Raw genomic sequence first — 21134 nt, 5'->3', positions numbered from 1 at the left:
AGGGTTGTAACTTTGATCAACAAGAAATATTTCCAGATATTCTTCAATATCTAAGTCTTAAAGAAAAAAATATCTCAATACTTTTTCTACGCTTAAAAACCTATAAGTTGAGTTTTAAATGAGAGAAAATATGGTTTGTTTTTATAAATTTCAACTGTAAGTAAAAATGTATTTTCAAAATATTGAATCAGGGGAAAGTGGGGTAACGTGGGCCTCTAAATATCTCAGCTGTGTGTTGAGATAAAAATCTCAATCCAACTGTCTTCGTCGTCGCTTGGAGTAAGCATGTTTTTCTATATGTTGTTGACTTATGTACGTAACATATGTTTCTTTTATTCAACTAGCCTAGAAAAACGTACTTACATAATTAAACAAACACCCACGAAATTGCATCCGTGTGTAACAGCCGGCTAGCTCGGTCGACTCTTAGCTTCAGGATCGGCACAATCACACTTACCAGGGTAGACTTACGACCGACGGTTAGGGTTGCCAACGAGAGAACTTGGGCTGAACAATCAAACAAGGGGGTTTCGGATAGGCGTTGGACAATAGGACATTTACATTTTACAATTTATTGGGAATACATAGTTTAAGTGGAAAGGTTTGGGGTTTTACAGCATGGTATTTTGACGGGGCTGACGCTTATAGCATACGGGGCTCATACCTGGATTGGTGGCGGCGTATCTTGGGAGCCTTCCTGGTGGCGTACGGCCACGTGGTGTTGATGAGGATGACACCCTAACCTTCCAGATGGTGTTTGGGAAGGGACGACAGGATCCAACGGAACTTGGGTATGGTCCGGAAGAGCAGGAGCTAGGCCCTGAACGGCAATTCAGGTCCGAATGGGTCCACCCGGTGGCGGCAAGAAACGACCGGATGCGTCGGGTGGAAGAAAGGGCCTTCGTCACTTCTCGTCCGGAATAGGTTCCCGCGAAACTCGTTGGCGATGTCCTAGTCTTTTCCGGAAATCCACGTGGCTTTTAGGCTTAGCCTTGTGGACCGGATTTCAGCGTTACTTAGACCGTGACCGACTTGATTCACGGTCCAAACTTCAATGACTCTTTCGGCTTTACTTCCCTTTTGTCCAGTGTTGCCGGTAACCGATTTTTATTGAGCAACTGTATAATGTCAACTGTCAAAAAAACCCATGCAGCAAAGAAGGTATAGGGGTATTGGAGATGGATTGAGGATTATCTACAACACTAAAAAAAACTATTAATACTTAATCGCCTATCTCTAATAAACAAAACCCATTGTTACTCTAGTTGGTAACACGTGGAAGACCTCGAGTACATAACAAAAATATGCTCATACGCTTATGATAGTAGTTTTATAATGTTCTTTCACGTCGGAAAAGGAATTTTTGATGAAACATCAATAAGTCACTCAAACGCAACAAAACATAGCTTGTGAGGTCGTGGGCCACTTTTTGTGGGGTATCTTGGGCCACCTATATTTTGATGGTTTTATACACATTTAGAACTTAAAATAAGTTTTTCCTATCTGCAAAGTTTTCTGATGCCTAATAAAGAGTTGTGAAAAATATTTTGTTCATTTTTTACAATGTGATAGAGACGAACATAGATCCTATATAAGGAATTTTGCCGAAACGTTCGCGAGCCAGGAATTAAGAACTATTCGATCATACACAACTTTCTTTTATATTTCCTCATCTGAGAATAACTAAATGATCAACTCATAAGCTTTGCACGTTATCTAGTAAATTTGGATTTGGTGGTTCACGTTTCCCCACAGTTTTTCGAAATCAAAAAAAAAACTTTTTTTAAAACAGTTAGAACTTGGAAAATCAAAAAAAAAAAAACAAAAATGCCTTATGATACCTCAAAAATGTAAAAAACCTTTCCATTTATTTTTTTCTACTTTTTATCTTTTATAATAAAGAAGTAATGAACCAAAGAAAAAAAGTGGCCCATGATACCCTCCTCTCCCCTTTTAAAATACTCATTGGTGTTTTCAATGGCAAGAAAAATACCAGTTCTTTAAAGTCATTTACCACTCACTTATTAATTTTCAATATTTAAAAAAAAATGTTTAAACGGTAGAAAAAGACTTGAAAATTGATTTTCATAGGTTTTCAAGAGAACTCTTGAAAAAAAAAACCATAGTAATATTACTATGATTTGGGATTCACCCTCCAAATGGTAGATGAGGATATGCAGGACAAACTTTTGTATGAAGCCCGACTAAAAAAAATCATGTTTAGAGGTTCCGCATGCGCGATCTTTGAAAAAAGTTCACTTTCAAAAGATTTAATTTTAAATAAATTCGGGTCCAAAAATTCTCATAAAATTTATATATTTTATATTTTTTTAAATTTTGTTTCAGTTAAATACTACTAAATACGTCAAAAATGAAAAATTACCAAATTTGTATCATAATGTGAAACAAGCAAGCTATTTCCAAGAAAAAAATTTGTTGGTCCAAAAATTTTGTATTCAACTGACCAGAATGTGTACCAGGCGTAAAATATTTTTGATATCAATGCCATCAAAAGATGCGAATTTTGATGCACTTAAACTTTGCTGAACAAAACACGTTGTTTGTATCATCGTGTGAAGAGCTATTCACGGTTTAATTCTTGATAAAAATCACAATTTAGGATATTTTTTATTTAATTTATCGAATTTTTCTTAACAAATACCTACTTTAAAATCAAAATACTTGCAAAAAAAGACTTTAATGGTTTCAGAGAGTCATCAGAAGGCCATATGCCAAATTTGAGCGGAATCGGACAACAGGAAGGGGTTGCACTGATTCTCAAGTGTGAAAGGGATTCTAAGACATAGGGGAAATGAGGATACTTGATCCCTGGGGATACTTGATTCCTTAGCTATATCTCCAAACTGAAATGCCGCACAAAGATCAAATGTTCTAGAAAAATGTGCCAAATGGAACAAAACAGCAATGGTTGAAGATAAAAAAAATTTAACAAATTAAGTTTTTGAGTTATTGAACTTTGTTAGAAAAAATTCACAAAATGTGTCTGGAAGATCTTTTTTCATCATTTTAAAATGTTCCTAACATGGAAATATTATAACAAAATATTTATTCCAATACATCAATCTTTCGAGTGTAAAATGAACTTCAAAATACAATATTTTCAAAGCGATGGAAAACTCTCAACTTTTTTTCAGAAAAAGTTTGGTACAATTGATCTCTAATATATGGGTACAAATGATCCCGGTATATTTTCTTCTTCTCAATGGATCGTGGTCATTTCTGATTACGAGATTACCAATATTTATCCAATAGCTAATATTCATCCATCAATTATCTGAAGAAAAGGGCTTAAATAATTGATTTTCTCATGTTTTTAAAAAATTGCGCCCGTAAGTATACAATGTCATAAGGGTTGAGAATAAGCTATAGAATTTTTTTTCTGACAATTATAGATTGTGAAATGAGAACAAACTTCACCAAAACAGTCAATTAACTTTCTATCTTGGGGTTTTGTTTGATTTTTTCATGGATTAGGGCTTCCTGAATAAAGCATCAAGTCTCCCCTAACTTCAAAAATATCGCAATTTTTTTACTCCCACGAAAATGCTTCTAGTTCATCTACGGGTTCAAGTATCGTTCTAATTTAAGAAGTTACACGCTGTCAGAAAATGTAAAAGAGTGCGAGTTGCTGAATGTTTCCAAAAAGATATGGTAAAAATAAGAAAAAGGGATCAAGTATCCCCACTCTACCCTAGTGTTCTAAAGAAGCATAAAAAACTGGTTTTTCATTATACATTTTTTTTCTTTACCAGTCGATTGCTTGATTATGTAGATTTTATTGAAATTTCAATAAAGATTACCATTTCACCTCAAGACTGCAACTCGATTGGACTTAAAACAAAAAAGTTATGGCTGTTCAAAGATTGTTCAAAGGCTGTATCAAAAACTAATGGTTTCAGTAAAATATTTTTGGTATATCCGGGTATCTTTCACTGTAGATAGTTTTATACTTTGACAATCGTTTGTTCTAAATTTTCTAGACATACGTTTACCGGCTTGCCCATAATTTAAATAAAGGGTTCGAGATAAGCCAATTCTGCCCAGATATTGTACGAATCTTCCCGGATTTTGCCTGGGCTTATTCATTGCTAAATAGAGAAAATTCAAGTTTATCATTGGAAAATTATAGATTTTCTGTTTAAAACAGTGTAAAAAAATAGATGTTATTAAAAAAAAAGGCATAAGTGTGTTGCATCCATTTAGGAGCGAAAAATACTACAAAAAAATATCTACTAACGGAAAACATAAAAAAATAATGTTTGGTGGATAAAATTTTGAAAATTACAAACGTGGTATGCACAACAATCATGTTCCAGCACATCGAAAAGAGATTTGAAAGGTGAATCTTTGGTTTGCAGCCCAGATTATTTTTTATTTACATAGTATTCCGTCTCACGACATAACTTGACGAGCATAATTCCTAAAATTCACTCGGTTCATAGCAACCGTTCTCCAATTTCTCGGGCACCCTACGTTCGCCAGATCACGCTCCACTTGGTCTAACCACCTCGCTCGTTGCGCCCCCGCTCGTCTTGTTCCTACCGGATTCGTAGCGAACACCTGTTTTGCAGGACACTCGTCCGGCATTCTCGCAACATGTCCCGCCCAGCGTATCCGGCCAGCCTTCACCGCCTTCTGGATACTGGGTTCGCCGTAGAGTCACGCGAGCTCGTGGTTCATCCTTCGCCTCCACACTCCATTCTCCTGTACGCCGCCAAAGATGGTTCTTAACACTCGTCGCTCGAATACTCCGAGTGTACGCAGGTCCTCCTCGAGTAATATCCATGTCTCGTGCCCGTAGAGAACAACCGGTCTAATAAGCGTCATATACAGGTTACACTTCGTGCGAGGGCTAAGTCTTCTCGACCGCAGTTGCTTGTGGAGTCCATAGTAGGCACGACTTCCGCTGATAATTCGCCTCCGGATCTCACGGCTGGTGTCATTGTCTACGGTCACCAGTGAGCCGAGATAGACAAAGTCTTCGACTATCCCCAGCTCGTCGCTGTCGATCGTGACCTTGTTATTACTAGACAAGCGGGTTCGGTCGGTTTCGGATCCGCAGGCCAGCATATACTTCGTCTTGGACGTATTAATCATCAACCCCATCCTTCCTGCTTCGCGTTTCAGTTTGCGGTAGATCTCCTCCACCGCTGCAGTTGATCTGCCGACTATATCAATGTCATCGGCAAAGCAGATAAGTTGACTGGATCTGTTGAAAATCGTGCCCCGCATTTCGCCCACCGCTCGTCGAATAACACCTTCTTGCACCACGTTGAACATCATGCAGGATAGACCATCACCTTGTCGAAGCCCCCTGCGCGATTCGAATGAACTCAACAATTCACCCGAAATCCGCACACAGCACTGCGTTCCATCCATCGTCGCCTTGATCAGTCTGATCAGCTTCCCGGAAAAGCCGTTCTCGTCCATGATTTTCCATAGCTCGTTACGGTCGATCGTGACGTATGCGGCTTTGAAGTCGATGAACAGATGCGTAGGGACTTGGTGTTCCCGGCGTTTTTAGAGGATTTGCCGTAATGTGAATATCTGGTCCGTCGTTGACCCTCCATGAAGCCGGCCTGATGACTTCCCACGAATCTGTTTGCTTGTGGCGTTAGGCGGCGGAGTAGGATTCGGGACAACACTTTGTAGGCGGCATTGAGGACAGTGATCGCTCGGTAGTTCTCACAGTCCAATTTGTCGCCCTTCTTGTAGATGGGGCATATTACCCCCTCCTTCCACTCCTCCGGTAGCTGTTCTATGTCCCAGATTCGGATTATCAACCGATGTAGGCAATCGGCCAACCTGTCCGGGCCCATTTTGATGAGTTCAGCTGCGATGCCATCCTTCCCAGCCGACTTGTTTCTATTCAGCTGGCGAATGGCTTCCTGAACTTAACTCATCGTTGGGAGTGGCTCCTCTTCGTCGTTGGCTACGCCGGCGATGTACCTTCCCCCACCGTCTTGATCTCCTGCATGTGCGCCGTTCAGGTGTTCATCGAAGTGCTGCTTCCACCTTTTGATCACCTCACGATTGTCCGTCAGGATACCCCCGTCCTTATCCCGGCACATTTCGGCTTGCGGCCATTCGTTTGGAGGCGGCGAAATCAATAAGTCTGAGGCCGTTTTCGTTGGTCAGCTGGTGCGCGCTGAACCTTCCAATTGTCGGTTTGAATTCCTCCTCCTGGCCGACCTGAGCATTGAAATCCCCGATGACGATCTTGATATCATGTTTTGGGCAACGGTCGTATTCACGCTCCAGCTGCGCGTAGAATTCGTCTTTGTCGTCACCGGTACTTCCAAGCCCAGACTTTTGCAGCCCAGACTGGTAACTGAATAGTAAAAATATTTATTTAAAAAAAATGGTGATTTTCCGCAAAAAAAATTTTACATCAAAAGTGTTGTATAGGATAAAAAAAATATATAAAGTTTGTACTCGAAATCACTAAGCCAATCCGTCATACTAGGTAAACTTTTTTACGGCACCGAAAAATATTAAAATTTATAAATCTAATGCTCGATTTTTTTAATTTTTCATGAGAATCGAAAACTCAAAAAAACTTTCTCACGGGAAACTATGTCATCATCGTTTTGTTATCATTAACTGAAAGTTTTATTACATTATTTTAAGTTAAAACAGGGATAAGTGTTGTGGTTTACAAATGTTGCATATAAACCTGCTGTTGCATGAAGCCCCGTTTAACGGTATCTCTGAAATTTGACAACTGAATGGATGAAAATATCATTCATAAATGAAACAACTAAAAACAACTTGTTTCATTTCGTTCTTGTATGGTTCCCATATTGAAAACAAAACTGAACAGAAATAGAACATTCAAGGTTCCTGACATCATTGGTTGGAAAAGAATGTAAAATTCTATTCATGAAATTACGCAACGGGAAGTACCGGTTTGTTCTACTGTATGGTTTCTTTGCTGTTGCCCGGGGATTGTTTTATTTTCTGCTCCAAATGCAGCCATATATATTTTATTCTCACGCGGGACTCACTTTTGCTGTTTTTTATTTCCACCAAATGATTTTTTCGCATTTTTTTTTCTCTTTCTTCTTCTCCTGGTTCCAGAGGAAAATCCAGCCGCCATGCAACGAGGGGGCAGCATAGCACGGTACGGATCCCGGGCCTTCATCCAGCTGCATTTGGTGGTCCTTCTGGCAGTGGCACTGGCATCCCAATTCCATCATCGACATCCCTGCTGGCAACGGTGCTCATAGCAATGATGGAGGTCGTAAAAGTACGAAGTACCTAGTATGTAGAGTCGACGGGTGGCGTTGATGATCTGATGATGGAACAGCAGAAGCATAGACAGCAGAAGCAGCAGCAACAGTAGCGAACGATAGACAGAAATGTCGGCAGAAGAAGCAGCCGCAGCATCAAGTGCGACGACCAAAGAACGGGGCTTCCGATGCGCCATTTCGGATTGGCGGAAAATTAGTAGAAATCTGCCGGCAGTGACTGAAAACAGAATTAGTGTATTTTTGTATTTTTTTGGTTCTCGATATTTCACTTCCATCGATTGTACCAACTGTGTGCCGGACAATTCGGGTGAGATTTTTTTTTTGTTGCAAACGGATAGTTCGAGCTCAACCGAAGAGAAAAAAAAAACCCATCTCCGGTCAGTGGAAGTTCGAGGCCCAAAGTGTAAATGTAGTATTAAAAATGAAACAGTTTATACGGCATCATCGGTGTCGCCACCATCGTAACGAAGTCAGTCAGCCGCCACAATCGAACGAAGTCCAACAAAACGAGGTAAGGACTGGCTGTAACTTTTTCAAATGGACCTTTCGTGTTTCGAGAGTGAGCTTTGCATAAATATCATGATCTATGTTTCGAGCGGAATTTGAACGCCGTTAGAGGGCGCCTCATAGTGCGCTTTCAAATGCCTGGCTTTGATTCAGATAACACGATAAATCCTATTACGCAATAGTTTCATTTTATTAAGGTTAGCTTTGCTTTCCGTCTTTTTTTTTTAATGTTCACTTCTTTTTTCAAAGAGTTTTTGTTTAAGCAGTTTAAAACTCTTGAATAATTCATACTTTAAAGAATAAATCGTAATAGCCAGCTTATACCTTGTATAAATAAGGCTGGAACAAATATTAATTTCTTCCTTTGTCACACACCCAAAGTTTGAAGTATTTAACGTAAATTTCGAAAAAAAAATTCAAGAATCCAAAAGATTACAAGACGAAAAAAAACAAATTTTGGAAGATGCAATTTATTTCACCTTTTGTATTCTTGATTTTATTGAATTTTTCGATAAAAAATTACTTGTTTTTTAGGTTTTGTGCAATGATATTTTATGCAACTTTGTTGCATACAAGCTTTCGTGAAATTTATTCCAATTTATTTGTTTTTCATTTTTCATTTCAACATACCCCCTCCCCCCTCCTCCCGATGTTCCAACTCCGAGTGACAAAAGAAGGATTTGAAATTGGTTCCGGTCTAGGGGAGGAGCGGGCTATATGCGCCTATTAAGCAGAACACTGATTAAATCAGATATCACATCGAATATGTGTACAAAAACTATATACACGTGTGCAGGCATCTGTTTTCTATGCATTGGAGTAATTTTTATGTTAAAATTTTCTTCTGTTTCCAAGAAAACGATTTTATTATAAGTGTTGTCTAAAATGCCGAACCTCGAACCGTGCGGGCTAAATGCGCCTATTTATGTTTTGAACAAAATTTCTGTTTTTTGGGCAATATTTCCGTACAATTTCATCGAAACTGCTAGAAGGTAATAATATCCGTACGACAAAGCTGAAGTTTGATAAAAATCTATGTATATTATAATTTTATGGAATAAAACAAAAGTTAGGGTTGCCATACTATGGAGGAAATTCATCCATGAGAGAAACTTTATAAAATCTGTTTTTAGAACTTCAATTCTCTCTTAAGATTTTATTCAGAGCTTAGATTTGAAGGTTCAATGATAATAATCATTTATTTATTATATTTAACCTGTTATTTAAGGATGGAGGCATTTTACCAACATGATGGGGGCATACAAAAACACTCTATTATTCCACTATACAATCATTATTAAACCTCCACAAAAGCTGAAATATGTTTAATTTCTTAAGTTCATTTGAGTAAGAAACAAAAATCATCCTAGTTTTTGTTTTAAGCTTCCTTACGTATAATTTTAAAAAGTCGAAATATTACATCAAAATGTATCAAAACCTTGTATGATTTTTTAAATTTTTTGGAGTTTGTAAATTCAAAAAATTCTGTCTTGCCTTATGTTCTAAGCGTATCACCCTCAAAATGCATTGGTCAGATAAGTTGTCTAGTCAGCCATTTCATCAAACAGCCGTAGGGTCATTTAACCCGATAGGCCCATTTAGGAAACCTTTCCCCTAAATAATTGCAGTTTTAATGAATTAGCAATAAACTTGATTTTTTTTTCATTTATGTGACAGCTGGGTCTCGCCGACTTTGACATTTTCTGACAGCTTGTAACTTCAAGTTTCTATGCTCCAAAAATTAGAACGATACTTGAACCCGTTGATGAACTAGAGGCATTTTCGTGGGAGTAAAAAAATTGCGATTTTTCTGAAGTTAGGGGAGACTTGATCCCCTATTGTAGGAGACTTGATCTTTTATTCAGGAAGCCCTAATCCTTGTATAAAAATCAAACAAAACCCCAAGATAGAATGTTAATTGACTATTTTGGTCATGTTTGTTCTCATTCCACAATTTATAGCAGAAATAAGAAGAAAATTCTATAACTTTGTCTCAACGCTATTAACATTGCATACTTAAACGCGCTATTTTTTTATAATTAAGAGAAAATTAATTATGTTTGCTCTTTTCTTCAGACAATTGTTTGATAAATATTAGTTTTTGGATAAATATAAGTAATCTCGTAATCAGCAATCATAACGATCAATTCAGGAGAAGAATATGCCGTTTGGAAGGGGGATCAATTGTACCCAACTCTAGGGGATCAATTGTACCCATAATCAACATTTTAGAAAACTTTTTCTGAAAAAAGTTGAGATTTTTCCATTACTTTGAAAATATGGCATTATGAAGTTCATCTTACGCTCGAACGATTGATACATTAGAACAAATATTTTTTTCATAATTTTCCGATGTAAGGAACATTTTAAAGTGATGAAAAAAGATCTTCAAGTTACATTTTGTGAAATTTTTCAAACAAAGTTCAATTACTCAAACAATTATTTTGTTTAGAATTTTTTAAACTACAAGCATTGTTATTTTGCTCATTTTGGCACATTTTTCTTCTTCATTCCAGTTTCAAGATATAGCTAAGGAATCAAGTATCCCCAGGGATCAAGTATCCTCATTCTCACCTACTGGCAAAGTTTTAGCTCATTCGGATAACTATAAAGCGACTGTCCAAGACTTTCAAATTTGTATGGAAAAAGTGGAAATAAAAAAAAGCAGTTTTTCAAACAGTTCGCCGAATTAGCACAAAACCAAGAAAAATAGCCGATTGCGTCGGGATCCAAAAAAGAATGGATTCCGGTAACTTTCTTAGAACAAAACCTTTGGAACATCCAACAGTTGAAATCGATGCTGTGGCAGGGACCGCGTATAAAAGCTTCCATCCGGAGCCACCTTACTGTTGTCATCTTCGATACTTCTGTAATCTTCCTGACTGGAAACGCCTTCTTGAAGCCAGTACTTCCCGATCCTTCTTCCCCTTTGATTTCTTGTAAAGGTTTCCTAAAAAAATGAGAAAAATGACATAGATTCAGTCAATACCAAACCATATGCGCCAGCCAGTGAAGATGTCACGTCCAAACAGGTTGTAGATCGCAGATATTCGGGTACATTTTGAAACTTCTCTCCCTTTTTGGGATGTATCAAAGCGGTCCAAAAATGATGGCTTTCAGAAAACGAAAATGCAAAAAATATTAATAAGGGTCACGGTCTAGTACTCACCTTCAAAACTGCTAATCCGACATTGCACTGCAGATAAAGCTTCCTGCTATGCTACCTCATCTCTACATTTTATGTTGTTTAGGTCAACTTTTCCGCCAGTTTTAGAACTTTTTGTGGAAAACTACAAATGTAACACCTTTTTTGCAAAACAACTGCATGTATTTATTTCACATTCTTATGTAAGGGAGGTACCAACCACATCGAAAAGCAAACGATCTAAAGCAAATGCCGTACTTAAACAAAAATCATTAACCATTTATGGTTCAAGAATCACCATTTTTGACCTTTTTCCGCGTTATGTCTTTTGATGACTTCTCAGTGAAAACCCATAAAATGACTTCTCCTGAAGAAGTTGGAATATAGTTATTTTCTAAACATAGCAGACAAGGACAAAGAAGTTGAAAAATGGTTATTATTTAAACCAAATTCGAAATTTCGAGGATTAACTCGGAAAATGGTTATTTTTAAATGCAGTTGCGTTTGAAATCAATATTTTTAAGAATCCAGGGGTTTATATTTTTAACAGATATTATTCTGGGGGCAATTAACTAATATACGTCAAAATGTTTTAAAAATAATTTTAATATCACGGGATTTAAATGCAGGTATAGCAATCGTTGTAAATTCGATCGAGTACAAACTGAATCTAATGTTCCGCTTTCGTGTCACCACCAGGGTTTGAAATATGAATCAAAATTCACGTTCACCCCCTTAGTGAAGCCCTACAGAAATGAACGTGCTTCGATCTGCTCTGTGAACAACATGCTTCTGTGTTATCTGTGTTGCCTACTTTCAAACCAGCGCGCAGTGGAATATTCAGACATAGGAGAAGCTCCAAGGCACTCTGTTTGGTTTTCGTCAGGATCGAACTTTTCTTCGAATCGGCGTCATTCGTTTATGTTACAAAATTGAATGATGGTCATTTCAATTTTATTCTTTCTCAAATGGAGATGGCTGGGGATGGCAGTTTCTGCTTAACTAAAAATTGCAGTAAATGACTGAAAAATGTATGAAACCCACACAATATGGGTATTGGGGAAAAGGGCTTAACGCGTAGAAGTCGAATATCGTCATCCGACGCCATCTTGAAATCCAAGATGGCGGCTTCCGTTTAACTTCAAAATGCTGTAAATGACTGAAAAATGTATGAAACCCACACAATATGGGTATTGGGGAAAAGGGCTTAACGCGTAGAAGTCGAATATCGTCATCCGACGCCATCTTGAAATCCAAGATGGCGGCTTCCGTTTAACTTCAAAATGCTGTAAATGACTGAAAAATGTATGAAACCCACACAATATGGGTATTGGGGAAAAGGGCTTAACGCGTAGAAGTCGAATATCGTCATCCGACGCCATCTTGAAATCCAAGATGGCGGCTTCCGTTTAACTTCAAAATGCTGTAAATGACTGAAAAATGTATGAAACCCACACAATATGGGTATTGGGGAAAAGGGCTTAATGCGTAGAAGTCGAATATCGTCATCCGACGCCATCTTGAAATCCAAGATGGCGGCTTCCGTTTAACTTCAAAATGCTGTAAATGACTGAAAAATGTATGAAACCCACACAATATGGGTATTGGGGAAAAGGGCTTAACGCGTAGAAGTCGAATATCGTCATCCGACGCCATCTTGAAATCCAAGATGGCGGCTTCCGTTTAACTTCAAAATGCTGTAAATGACTGAAAAATGTATGAAACCCACACAATATGGGTATTGGGGAAAAGGGCTTAATGCATAGAAGTCGAATATCGCCATGCGACACCATCTTGAAATACAAGATGGCGGCTTCCGTTTAACTTCAAAATGCTGTAAATGACTGAAAAATGGGTACTACAATATGGGTATTGGGTGAAAGGGCTCAACGAGTAGAAGTCGAATTCCATCATTCAACACCATCTTGAAATCCAAGATGGCAGCTTTCGTTTAACTTCGAAATGCTGTAAATGACTGAAAAATCTATGAAACAACCACAATATGGGTATCAGGTGGAACGGTTGAGCGAGTAGGTGTCGAATTTCGTCATCCGACGCCATCTTGAAAACCAAGATGGCGGCTGTCTTTTAACTTCAAATTGGAGTAAATGACTGAAAAATTTATGAAACTCACACAATATGGGTATTGGGTGAAAGGGCTCAACGAGTAGAAATCTAATTTTGCCATGTAACGCCATTTTGAAATCCATCCTTTCACAGGTCGTATACACAGCAGCGGCTACTCAAGTGTCTGTGGAGATAATTTGCATTTTGGAATGATATTCACGCCCCACAGACACTTAATTGGACAAACAAAACTGGAGAATGTTTTACAAGTAAAACTGAATGCTGAACTCATCAATCCAGCATTAGATCGAGCGATTCCATTTTTCAAATCAGGTCCTTCCCAAAGTGTACCTAACACACCTTAAATATTATTTAACAACTTTTTTTTTATTATTAATGTTCTTTTAATCTTCGATTTTGAAATTCGACTTCTACTCGCTGAGCCCTTTCACCTGATACCCATATTGTGGGTGGTTCAATTGATTGTCAGTAATTTATTAAGTTGAGCGAAAGTCGCCATCTTGGATTTGAAGATAGCGTCGGATGACGAAATTTGACTTCTACTCGCTGTGCCCTTTCATCTGATACCCATATTGTGGATGGTTCAATTGATTTTCAGTAATTTATTAAGTTAAACAGAAGTCGCCATCTTGGATTTCAAGATGGCGTCGGATGACGATATTCGACTTCTACTCGCTGAGCCCTTTCACCTGATACCCATATTGTGGGTGGTTCATTCGATTTTCAGTCATTTACAGCATTTTTAAGTTGTGCGGAAGACGCCATCTTGGATTTCAAGATGGCGTCGGATGACGATATTCGACTTCTACGCGTTAAGCCCTTTTCCCCAATACCCATATTGTGTGGGTTTCATACATTTTTCAGTCATTTACAGCATTTTGAAGTTAAACGGAAGCCGCCATCTTGGATTTCAAGATGGCGTCGGATGACGATATTCGACTTCTACGCGTTAAGCCCTTTTCCCCAATACCCATATTGTGTGGGCTTCATACATTTTTCAGTCATTTAGGACTGCAATTTTTAGTTAAGCAGAAACTGCCATCCCCAGCCATCCCATCAGCATTTTCTACAGATGCCTTTCATTTTCACTGGCCTCCGCATTGAACTTGGTTGATATCAAGTAAGTCGAAATAATTTCATTCGTCCACGCGATGGCTAGGGATAATTTGTTTGGCAATCCATTCCATTCCATAATGTTACAAAATGGAATGATTCAGCTCAAGCATGATTCGGAATGGTTTGCGTTTTGATCGTTTCGGGCATCTAGCTAGCGACTCGATTTTCAACCCCTGGTCACCACGTCACGAAACTTGTCGATCAAATGCTTTTCTCCATCAGATGACGTTATTATTCGGAAACATTCCAATCTATTTAATACAAAAAGGTGAATAGAAAATACTACCGAAGTGGGACGGTTTTCCGGTAAACCTAGAAAATTTTTTAAGTGAAAATCAAGGTATTTGAGAAAAAGGTAGAAATTCACATACCTGACAATGCTAACCTCCATCCAGGCAAGGTCAGTGCCAGAGCAGTAGGCTTGTGCCAGCTTCGGAGTGTTTACGATGGTCCAGTCGTCATTCCGAGACAGCTTCCTGACATTTTGAGATGGAAGATTCCTGTTGCAGCAAATTCAGTAAAAAAAATACAGACAGCAAGCAGTTTTTAGGCAGTCCGACCCGATTCAGCTTTCCGGATCGTATGGAAAATGGCCGTACCAGAGTTTCAATGCTCCCGATTGGAAGAAAACCTTAAAATGTCAGCATCCTTTTGTGGAGGAAACAATTTGCAATTTAGTTTTAATTTCGACCTCCAAGCACATAATTGAAGACTTACCTTCAGAAGAGGATGTTCGCCGTATGATTTTAATTCCCAAAACACTAGGGAGAGTGGGGTATCGTGGGCCATAGGGAAACGTGGGCCACTTTTAATATCTCAGTTGTGTGTTGAGATAAAAATCTCAAACCAACTGTCATCGTCGTCGCTTTGCGTGAGCATATATTTCTATATGTTGTTGACTCAAATACGCATCATATGCTTCTTTAATTTATCAAGCTAAAAAAAGTTAGAAAAATTTATTCACATAATTTAAAAAACACCCGCTAATTTCATCGATGAGGAACCTAAAGTGCATAACGAAAATATGCTCAAACGCTTATGATCTTAGTTTTGTCATGATCTTTCACGTGGAAAGGGAATTTTTGATGAAACATCAATAACTCACACAAACGCAACCAATTTGCAAATCATAGCTTGTGGGGAATCGTGGGCCACACATCTTGAACCACCTATATTTTTATGTTTTATACACATTCAGAACTTAAAATACGTTTTTCCTATCTGTACAATTTTCTTATGCCAAATGAAGAGTTATGATATATATTTTGACGGTTCTATATATGAAATTTTGCCAAAACGTTCGCGAGCCAGGTTTTGCAATCTATTCGATCATACACAGCTCTCTTTTTTATTTCATCATCTGAAATTGCTTTAAAATAACGAAATGTATTAGGAAATCACAGTTTTGGGTCAACTCATAAACTTTGCATGTTATTTGGTCAATTTTGATTTGGTGGCCCACGATTCTCCACCATTTTTCAAAATCCAAAAAATATTGCTTTATTTTCAAACAGTCAGAATTTGGGGAAAATAACATATAAAAAATTTAAAAAAATGCCTTATGATACCTTGAAAATGTAGAAAAGTAAACCATTTTTTATTTTCATTTTATCTTTAATAATAAAGAAGTTATGGAACAACGAAAAAAGTGGCCCATGATTCCCCACTCTCTCATATATAAAGCAATTAATTCTTTTAGTAAAACGCACCCGGCTGCAGAATCAATAATTTGCAAAATGGCGGCGATGAATCACCAAATTTTTCAAGCATTTTGTGGTTTATGTTCGAGACCTGCCAAAATGGTTAAAATATTTCCTAGAAAAATTGATGAAAAATAACCATATTGGCGGTTTTGTATCAAAACCGTAAAATGGTTATTTAATAACCATAAATGGTTATAAAAAAATGAGCGTGCGGGCCCAAAGAAATTTTCGGAGCGACAAAATAAAGAAGGAGAGCTCTCAGCTTTGCAACATGTGGCTAAACTGAGCGGCTAACAAGGAAGGAGCGTCACACGTTTTTGATGTGACGGGATCTACCAGAAAATACACCCGTCACTCGAATATGGGTCCCATGATGACGAACGTGTTAAAGCGCATTCCGAGAATAATATATCAAATTCTTAAAAAATATACACAGGAAAAACATTGGTGAGAATAGAAAAAACACAAAAGTGCATAACCCGGGACCGAACATTTGGTTGAAAGATACTATGCCGATGGTCGTTAAACCAAATCGGTAAACAGACCGAAGGACGTACAGGACAATAGGCCGAATGGGAAATTCGGCCGAATGGATGTTAGGCCGAATGGTCATCAGGTCGAATGGTTATTATGCCAAATGGTCATTAGGCCGAATTGTCGATAGGCCGAATGGCCGTTCTTTCGAATTGATGTAGGCCGATGAGGCATAATAACACTTACTTGTATGTTAGGTAAATGGTCATGAGGCTGATATAAGGTCGAATGAATACAAGGCCGAACGGATGCTAGGCCGAATGGTCGTTAGGCTGCATGATCGTTAGGCAGAATCTATATTAGGCCGAATGTTCGTAAGTCTGAATAACTGCTTGGCCGATAAGACATATCTAACGCTTTTCTGAGTTTTGATCATTCGGCCTAATGATTATTTGTTCTGATGACCATTTGGCCTAACATCCTTTATGATCAAGTAGGTCGTGAAATTTACTTTTCGACACTGAATTCAAAGCCGAAAAGTAGCACTTTTCGATACCCTTTTCAATGTCGAAACTTTCACTTTTTAACAATGAAATGGATGCATGTATGTAGCGGTTAGGCTTTGTTAATTTATTGACTTTGCATTTTTTTTTCGAAACTTTTAATAACAATAAAGATCTATATCAGGGGGTGGATGCCGTGAAATTTTGGCTTTTGAAAATCTTTAAACAGCGAAAGATCCACCCTACGGAGTAGGCTAGGCCAATTTTAGCTTATTGTGTGGAGTATCTGGGACATTGGAAAATTCTCTGACTACAACCTTGCCGGAGACGGTAAAGCGGTAAGAGTAGCGAAAAATTAGTAAAAGTTTCAAACAGGGCATTATTTTTGCCATGAGAAAATAAGAAACACTGCCTGATTTTCCGTCTAATTTTCATAAATTGTTTTGTAATGAGAAAGTTATGGGTTTAAATTTGATTAAATAAATAATCATAAATGGCGAACACGAAATAATTGGGACACCGAAAATGTCATGCCAATTTACTTATGATGTTTAGAATCAAAACCAAATTTCAGGGTAGTTTTATACTTACATTTACTTCAAAAATCAAAAGAAAAATTAGTCGATGGAGCCTTGAGTGCAAAATTGAACGCATTTTCGCTCGATGTCCTCCATCAAAGTCTTAACAGTGTCATCCGGTACCAGTATTTCAGTTTTTTTTCCATTTTCTTAACATGTTCTTCTTGGCTTTGAATGTCTTCTTGCTCTTGCGAAGTTCCAGCTATATTATTGCCCAGTACTGTTTCTCCTGGCACAGTTCTGGACGGTTTGGCAGGTTCATGTTCTTTGGGACAAAATGAACAGAAATGGCCTCATACCACTCCAAGACAATTTTAAATAGTGACATGATGAAAAATCTGGCAGAATAGCGGAGTTTAGTCGTGCTGCTGCCAGAACGGAAAATTGTTGTGCCCTTTACTGTGCCCTTTGTCACGAAAGGCTCACTCCTCAGTCCGCAAGAGCAAATGGCCTGCCAAACGAGATATTTGGAGGCGAACTTCGACATTTTCTTTTTCTTAAATTTGTCGTCCACATCATGATGCCTCTAGATATGGTGGTAGACGAGGGTTGGATGCGGAGGAGGAGCCGGAATTTGACAGCTGGCTGTTCGGCTGGCTGCTGGCTGGCTGGGATGCCAGGTGCTCTGATTTTTTGTAAAACACGAAGTTTTGCCAATCACCAAGATATTGCTTAGACAAAGATTTCGCCTTGATTTTTGCAAATATAATTCATAGAATCGAAACAAAATCTTCCGGCTGAGCTCCGGGCTGGTAAGCAAAGCTGGAAGAAGTTGGACCTATAAACGACGGTGCCAGCTTTGTCGGTAGCGGTGAGTAACATTAATTTTGCATTACTTATGACAAATTTATGCTTATTCAACACTTTTTTCTCTCAAGAGCTATCTAGAAGCAGCAGAAAGTCATCGAATCGGATGGTAACATGGCGAGGCGTTACATTCCATCGTCCGAGAAGCGCCCTCCTGCAGGAACATCCGATCTTCATCGAGATGAAAAAGCTGCTTCAGGAGGACCCCCGTCTGTTGCCATCGCTGCTCCAGAAGATCCAATCGAGTAATCCGGATCTGATGGGTAGCATTTGGGAAAATCAGATGAAGTTTTTGGCACTTTTGAATGATGGGACCGATGAGCTGAAATAGGAAAATAGGCGCAACGTTAGGCGCCTGAGCAGCATGACGATAAGTCCGATGAGTGGGTTGGGGAATCGGTTCGATCCACTGCAGACTGTTGATTGTCCGGAATGGATTGAGCCCCTGAAGGATTCTGCAGGTGATGCTGTCCAATTGCTAGTCATCCTCAAGTGCAGCAAACCTCCAGCTCAGCGCTGCTCGTGGGTGGTGGTGAAGGTACATTAACTGAATATGTTAATATTGAAAAAGGCTTAAGCAGTATTTACATGATGCAACAGTTATTTGAAAAAAAAAAATTCGAACCATAAAATAGTTTATCATTTAATCATGAAAATTATCAATAGCAGAATTTATAGCACTCCTTTAGCAGAACCGATTTACTTTTATTTTCATCCAACACTTTTCGATTGGAGGGAAACAAAATAGCTCTTTGGATAAGGTAACAAGAATAAGGAACAAGCAACATCCGGTTTAGGGTTTTGGTTGTTTGTTCCACCCTTTAAGATCCTTAAGAAATTTCTATCATAACGGTCAATGAAAAGTTTTTCTTTTTCGGAACATACGGATAGACCGAACTGTATTGTAATTTTATTATAAAAAAGTGTTTAGAATACAAATTAATTCATTGAATATACTCATATCATTGCTTTTTTTCCGAAAACTCAATTTAAATATAATAAAATAAACTAAACCCCAGTACGGTTTTGAATCTTTTGATCTTTCGTTTACGATTGGCTTGTGCACATACACACTTTTTTGCCATGTGATTTTTTATCTCTAACACCTGGCATCCCTGGACCCCTTTTTTCGTAAACACTACAGCCAGCTGTCAAAACTTTTTTCAATATGGCGGAATGGCGATTTGGCATATGAGATCACCATACTAGAGCCATCATGGTCCACATCGAACTTGCTATTGCCGGTGAAAAACTTCAACCCCGGAATTTGCTTAAAATCGGATTTTATATACAGCATATATACAGCATCTTCTCGTATAGCTTCCGTGTACGAGTTTTAGCCGTCAATTGTTGCCACTCATCGCGATTTGGGAAGTTATCTACCTTGTATGTATGTAGTCCAGCTCTCTTCTTTGCATTCTGGACGTAGCTCTGCGACGGTTTGAGACGTTGGGTTTTTGTTCTCCGATCCCGGATTTCTTCCAGCTCATTTGCCGTGGTTCGCTTCAACACTCTGGAGACGGTTGAATGGTGAATGTTCAATATTTTTCCCAACTGCCGGTGCCACAGGTCAGAAAATTCCAGGTGTTTGGAAAGAATTTGTTTTGTCGACTTGCGTTGGTTCACCTCCATTTTCGTTGAATCGAAAAATACGACTTCGAGTTTGACAGCATATAAACAATACACATAAATGAGAAAGTGTGCAAAATTTGTTTGATTTTCACTAAAAGGTAAAAAATATGCCCTGTTGAATGTGTCGCAATAAATTCGTGTTCGCCCTTTATAAATTAGTTTTTTTTTAAGAAAAATTAGAAAAAAAAATGCAATAAGAATTTTTAAGTACCAAGTTCATATATCGTTTATTGATTAGAATTCTTCGATTTGCAGCGCAGCTTTTTACATTTCGGTTTTACACCTTTTTATATTTTTGATTTACGAGTTCAGAAGAAAGTTTTCAAGCAACCCTAAGTTTCATAAAATATATACAGAAAAGGTTACTTTTCCATGGACCAATCATGGATCTGAAGTAAAATGTTTTGTAGTAACATATGTACATGTATATTCCTATAAAACTTTTTTTTGTCGATCATTTGTATTCAACTTATAACACCGTTTTCTTTTCTCTTCTCTTATAGGTATAATTTCTTCACATAGACGCCCTAAGCTTCCCTCGAGAAACAGATTAAAGAAAGATTGTCAGTACAGTTCATAAAGTCGAATAGAGTTTATTAGAATCAAAACAAAAGAAAAAAAAAACAAACAAATCACATCCGCAGTCAGAATCGAAACTTTTACACATCGTGGTGAAATAAATCATATTTATTGAGCAGCCGATTGATGATCGACAGTTTGCGTGACAGGTTCGTGCGTGACAGAAAATGATTGGCGAAAAAGCGCCAGGGAACGAAAGTGTGAGAGCATAAAAAGAATAGTGAAGTGTAAATATAGAGCATAAGATGTAAAAAATCACTTAGGTGCGAAGTAGAAGCAAAAACCTGAAGCCCGATGAACTAAGAAGCAGCAAATAACAGAACAGCACAAGTTGATGATATTCAAACACTTAACAGAATAGTTCACGTTCAATTCTCACTGCGCCGAACATCTATCGAGGGCGCGTAATTCAAGGGCAACACTGTACAGATGCCAAATGGTGGCAAAACCAAAATTTGCTGTAAAGATGTTCAAATAAAAAACCATTCCAAATAAGTTTTAACTGTCATCATTTTATATCACAAAACCTCACTAATTAATTTTATAAATAAATGTAGGTTTAGATGTACCAAATCACAATCCGAAATTCTCTCCGTGTAAGTAAATTATCCTCATCGATGCTGTCCTTCTGCCGCCGACAAGTTTTGCTTCTCCAATTTCGTGAACTGGGCAACCAAAAAAAAACTTATCCAATCAAATGCATGGTAAACATAATTTCTGATAAGCAG

The 21134-nt window shown here is 38.1% G+C and overlaps 1 protein-coding gene across 1 annotated transcript in view; it reads left to right on the top strand.

Moving 5' to 3' along the window:
• LOC129744720 (zwei Ig domain protein zig-8-like) overlaps positions 1 to 20889 on the top strand; it is a 237683-nt gene extending 216794 nt beyond the window's left edge. Inside the window, exons 9-10 of the mRNA XM_055737402.1 lie at positions 7102 to 7785; positions 20331 to 20889. Coding sequence (XP_055593377.1) covers positions 7102 to 7250 — 149 coding nt within the window. The 3' untranslated portion in view covers positions 7251 to 7785; positions 20331 to 20889. The remainder of the gene's footprint in view (positions 1 to 7101; positions 7786 to 20330) is intronic.
• The last annotated feature ends 245 nt before the right edge of the window (positions 20890 to 21134 follow it).

Source organism: Uranotaenia lowii, chromosome 2 (genome assembly GCF_029784155.1).
Source record: "Uranotaenia lowii strain MFRU-FL chromosome 2, ASM2978415v1, whole genome shotgun sequence".
Taxonomy (NCBI): Eukaryota; Metazoa; Arthropoda; class Insecta; order Diptera; family Culicidae; genus Uranotaenia; species Uranotaenia lowii.
This window is presented reverse-complemented; position numbering and strand designations above follow the sequence as displayed.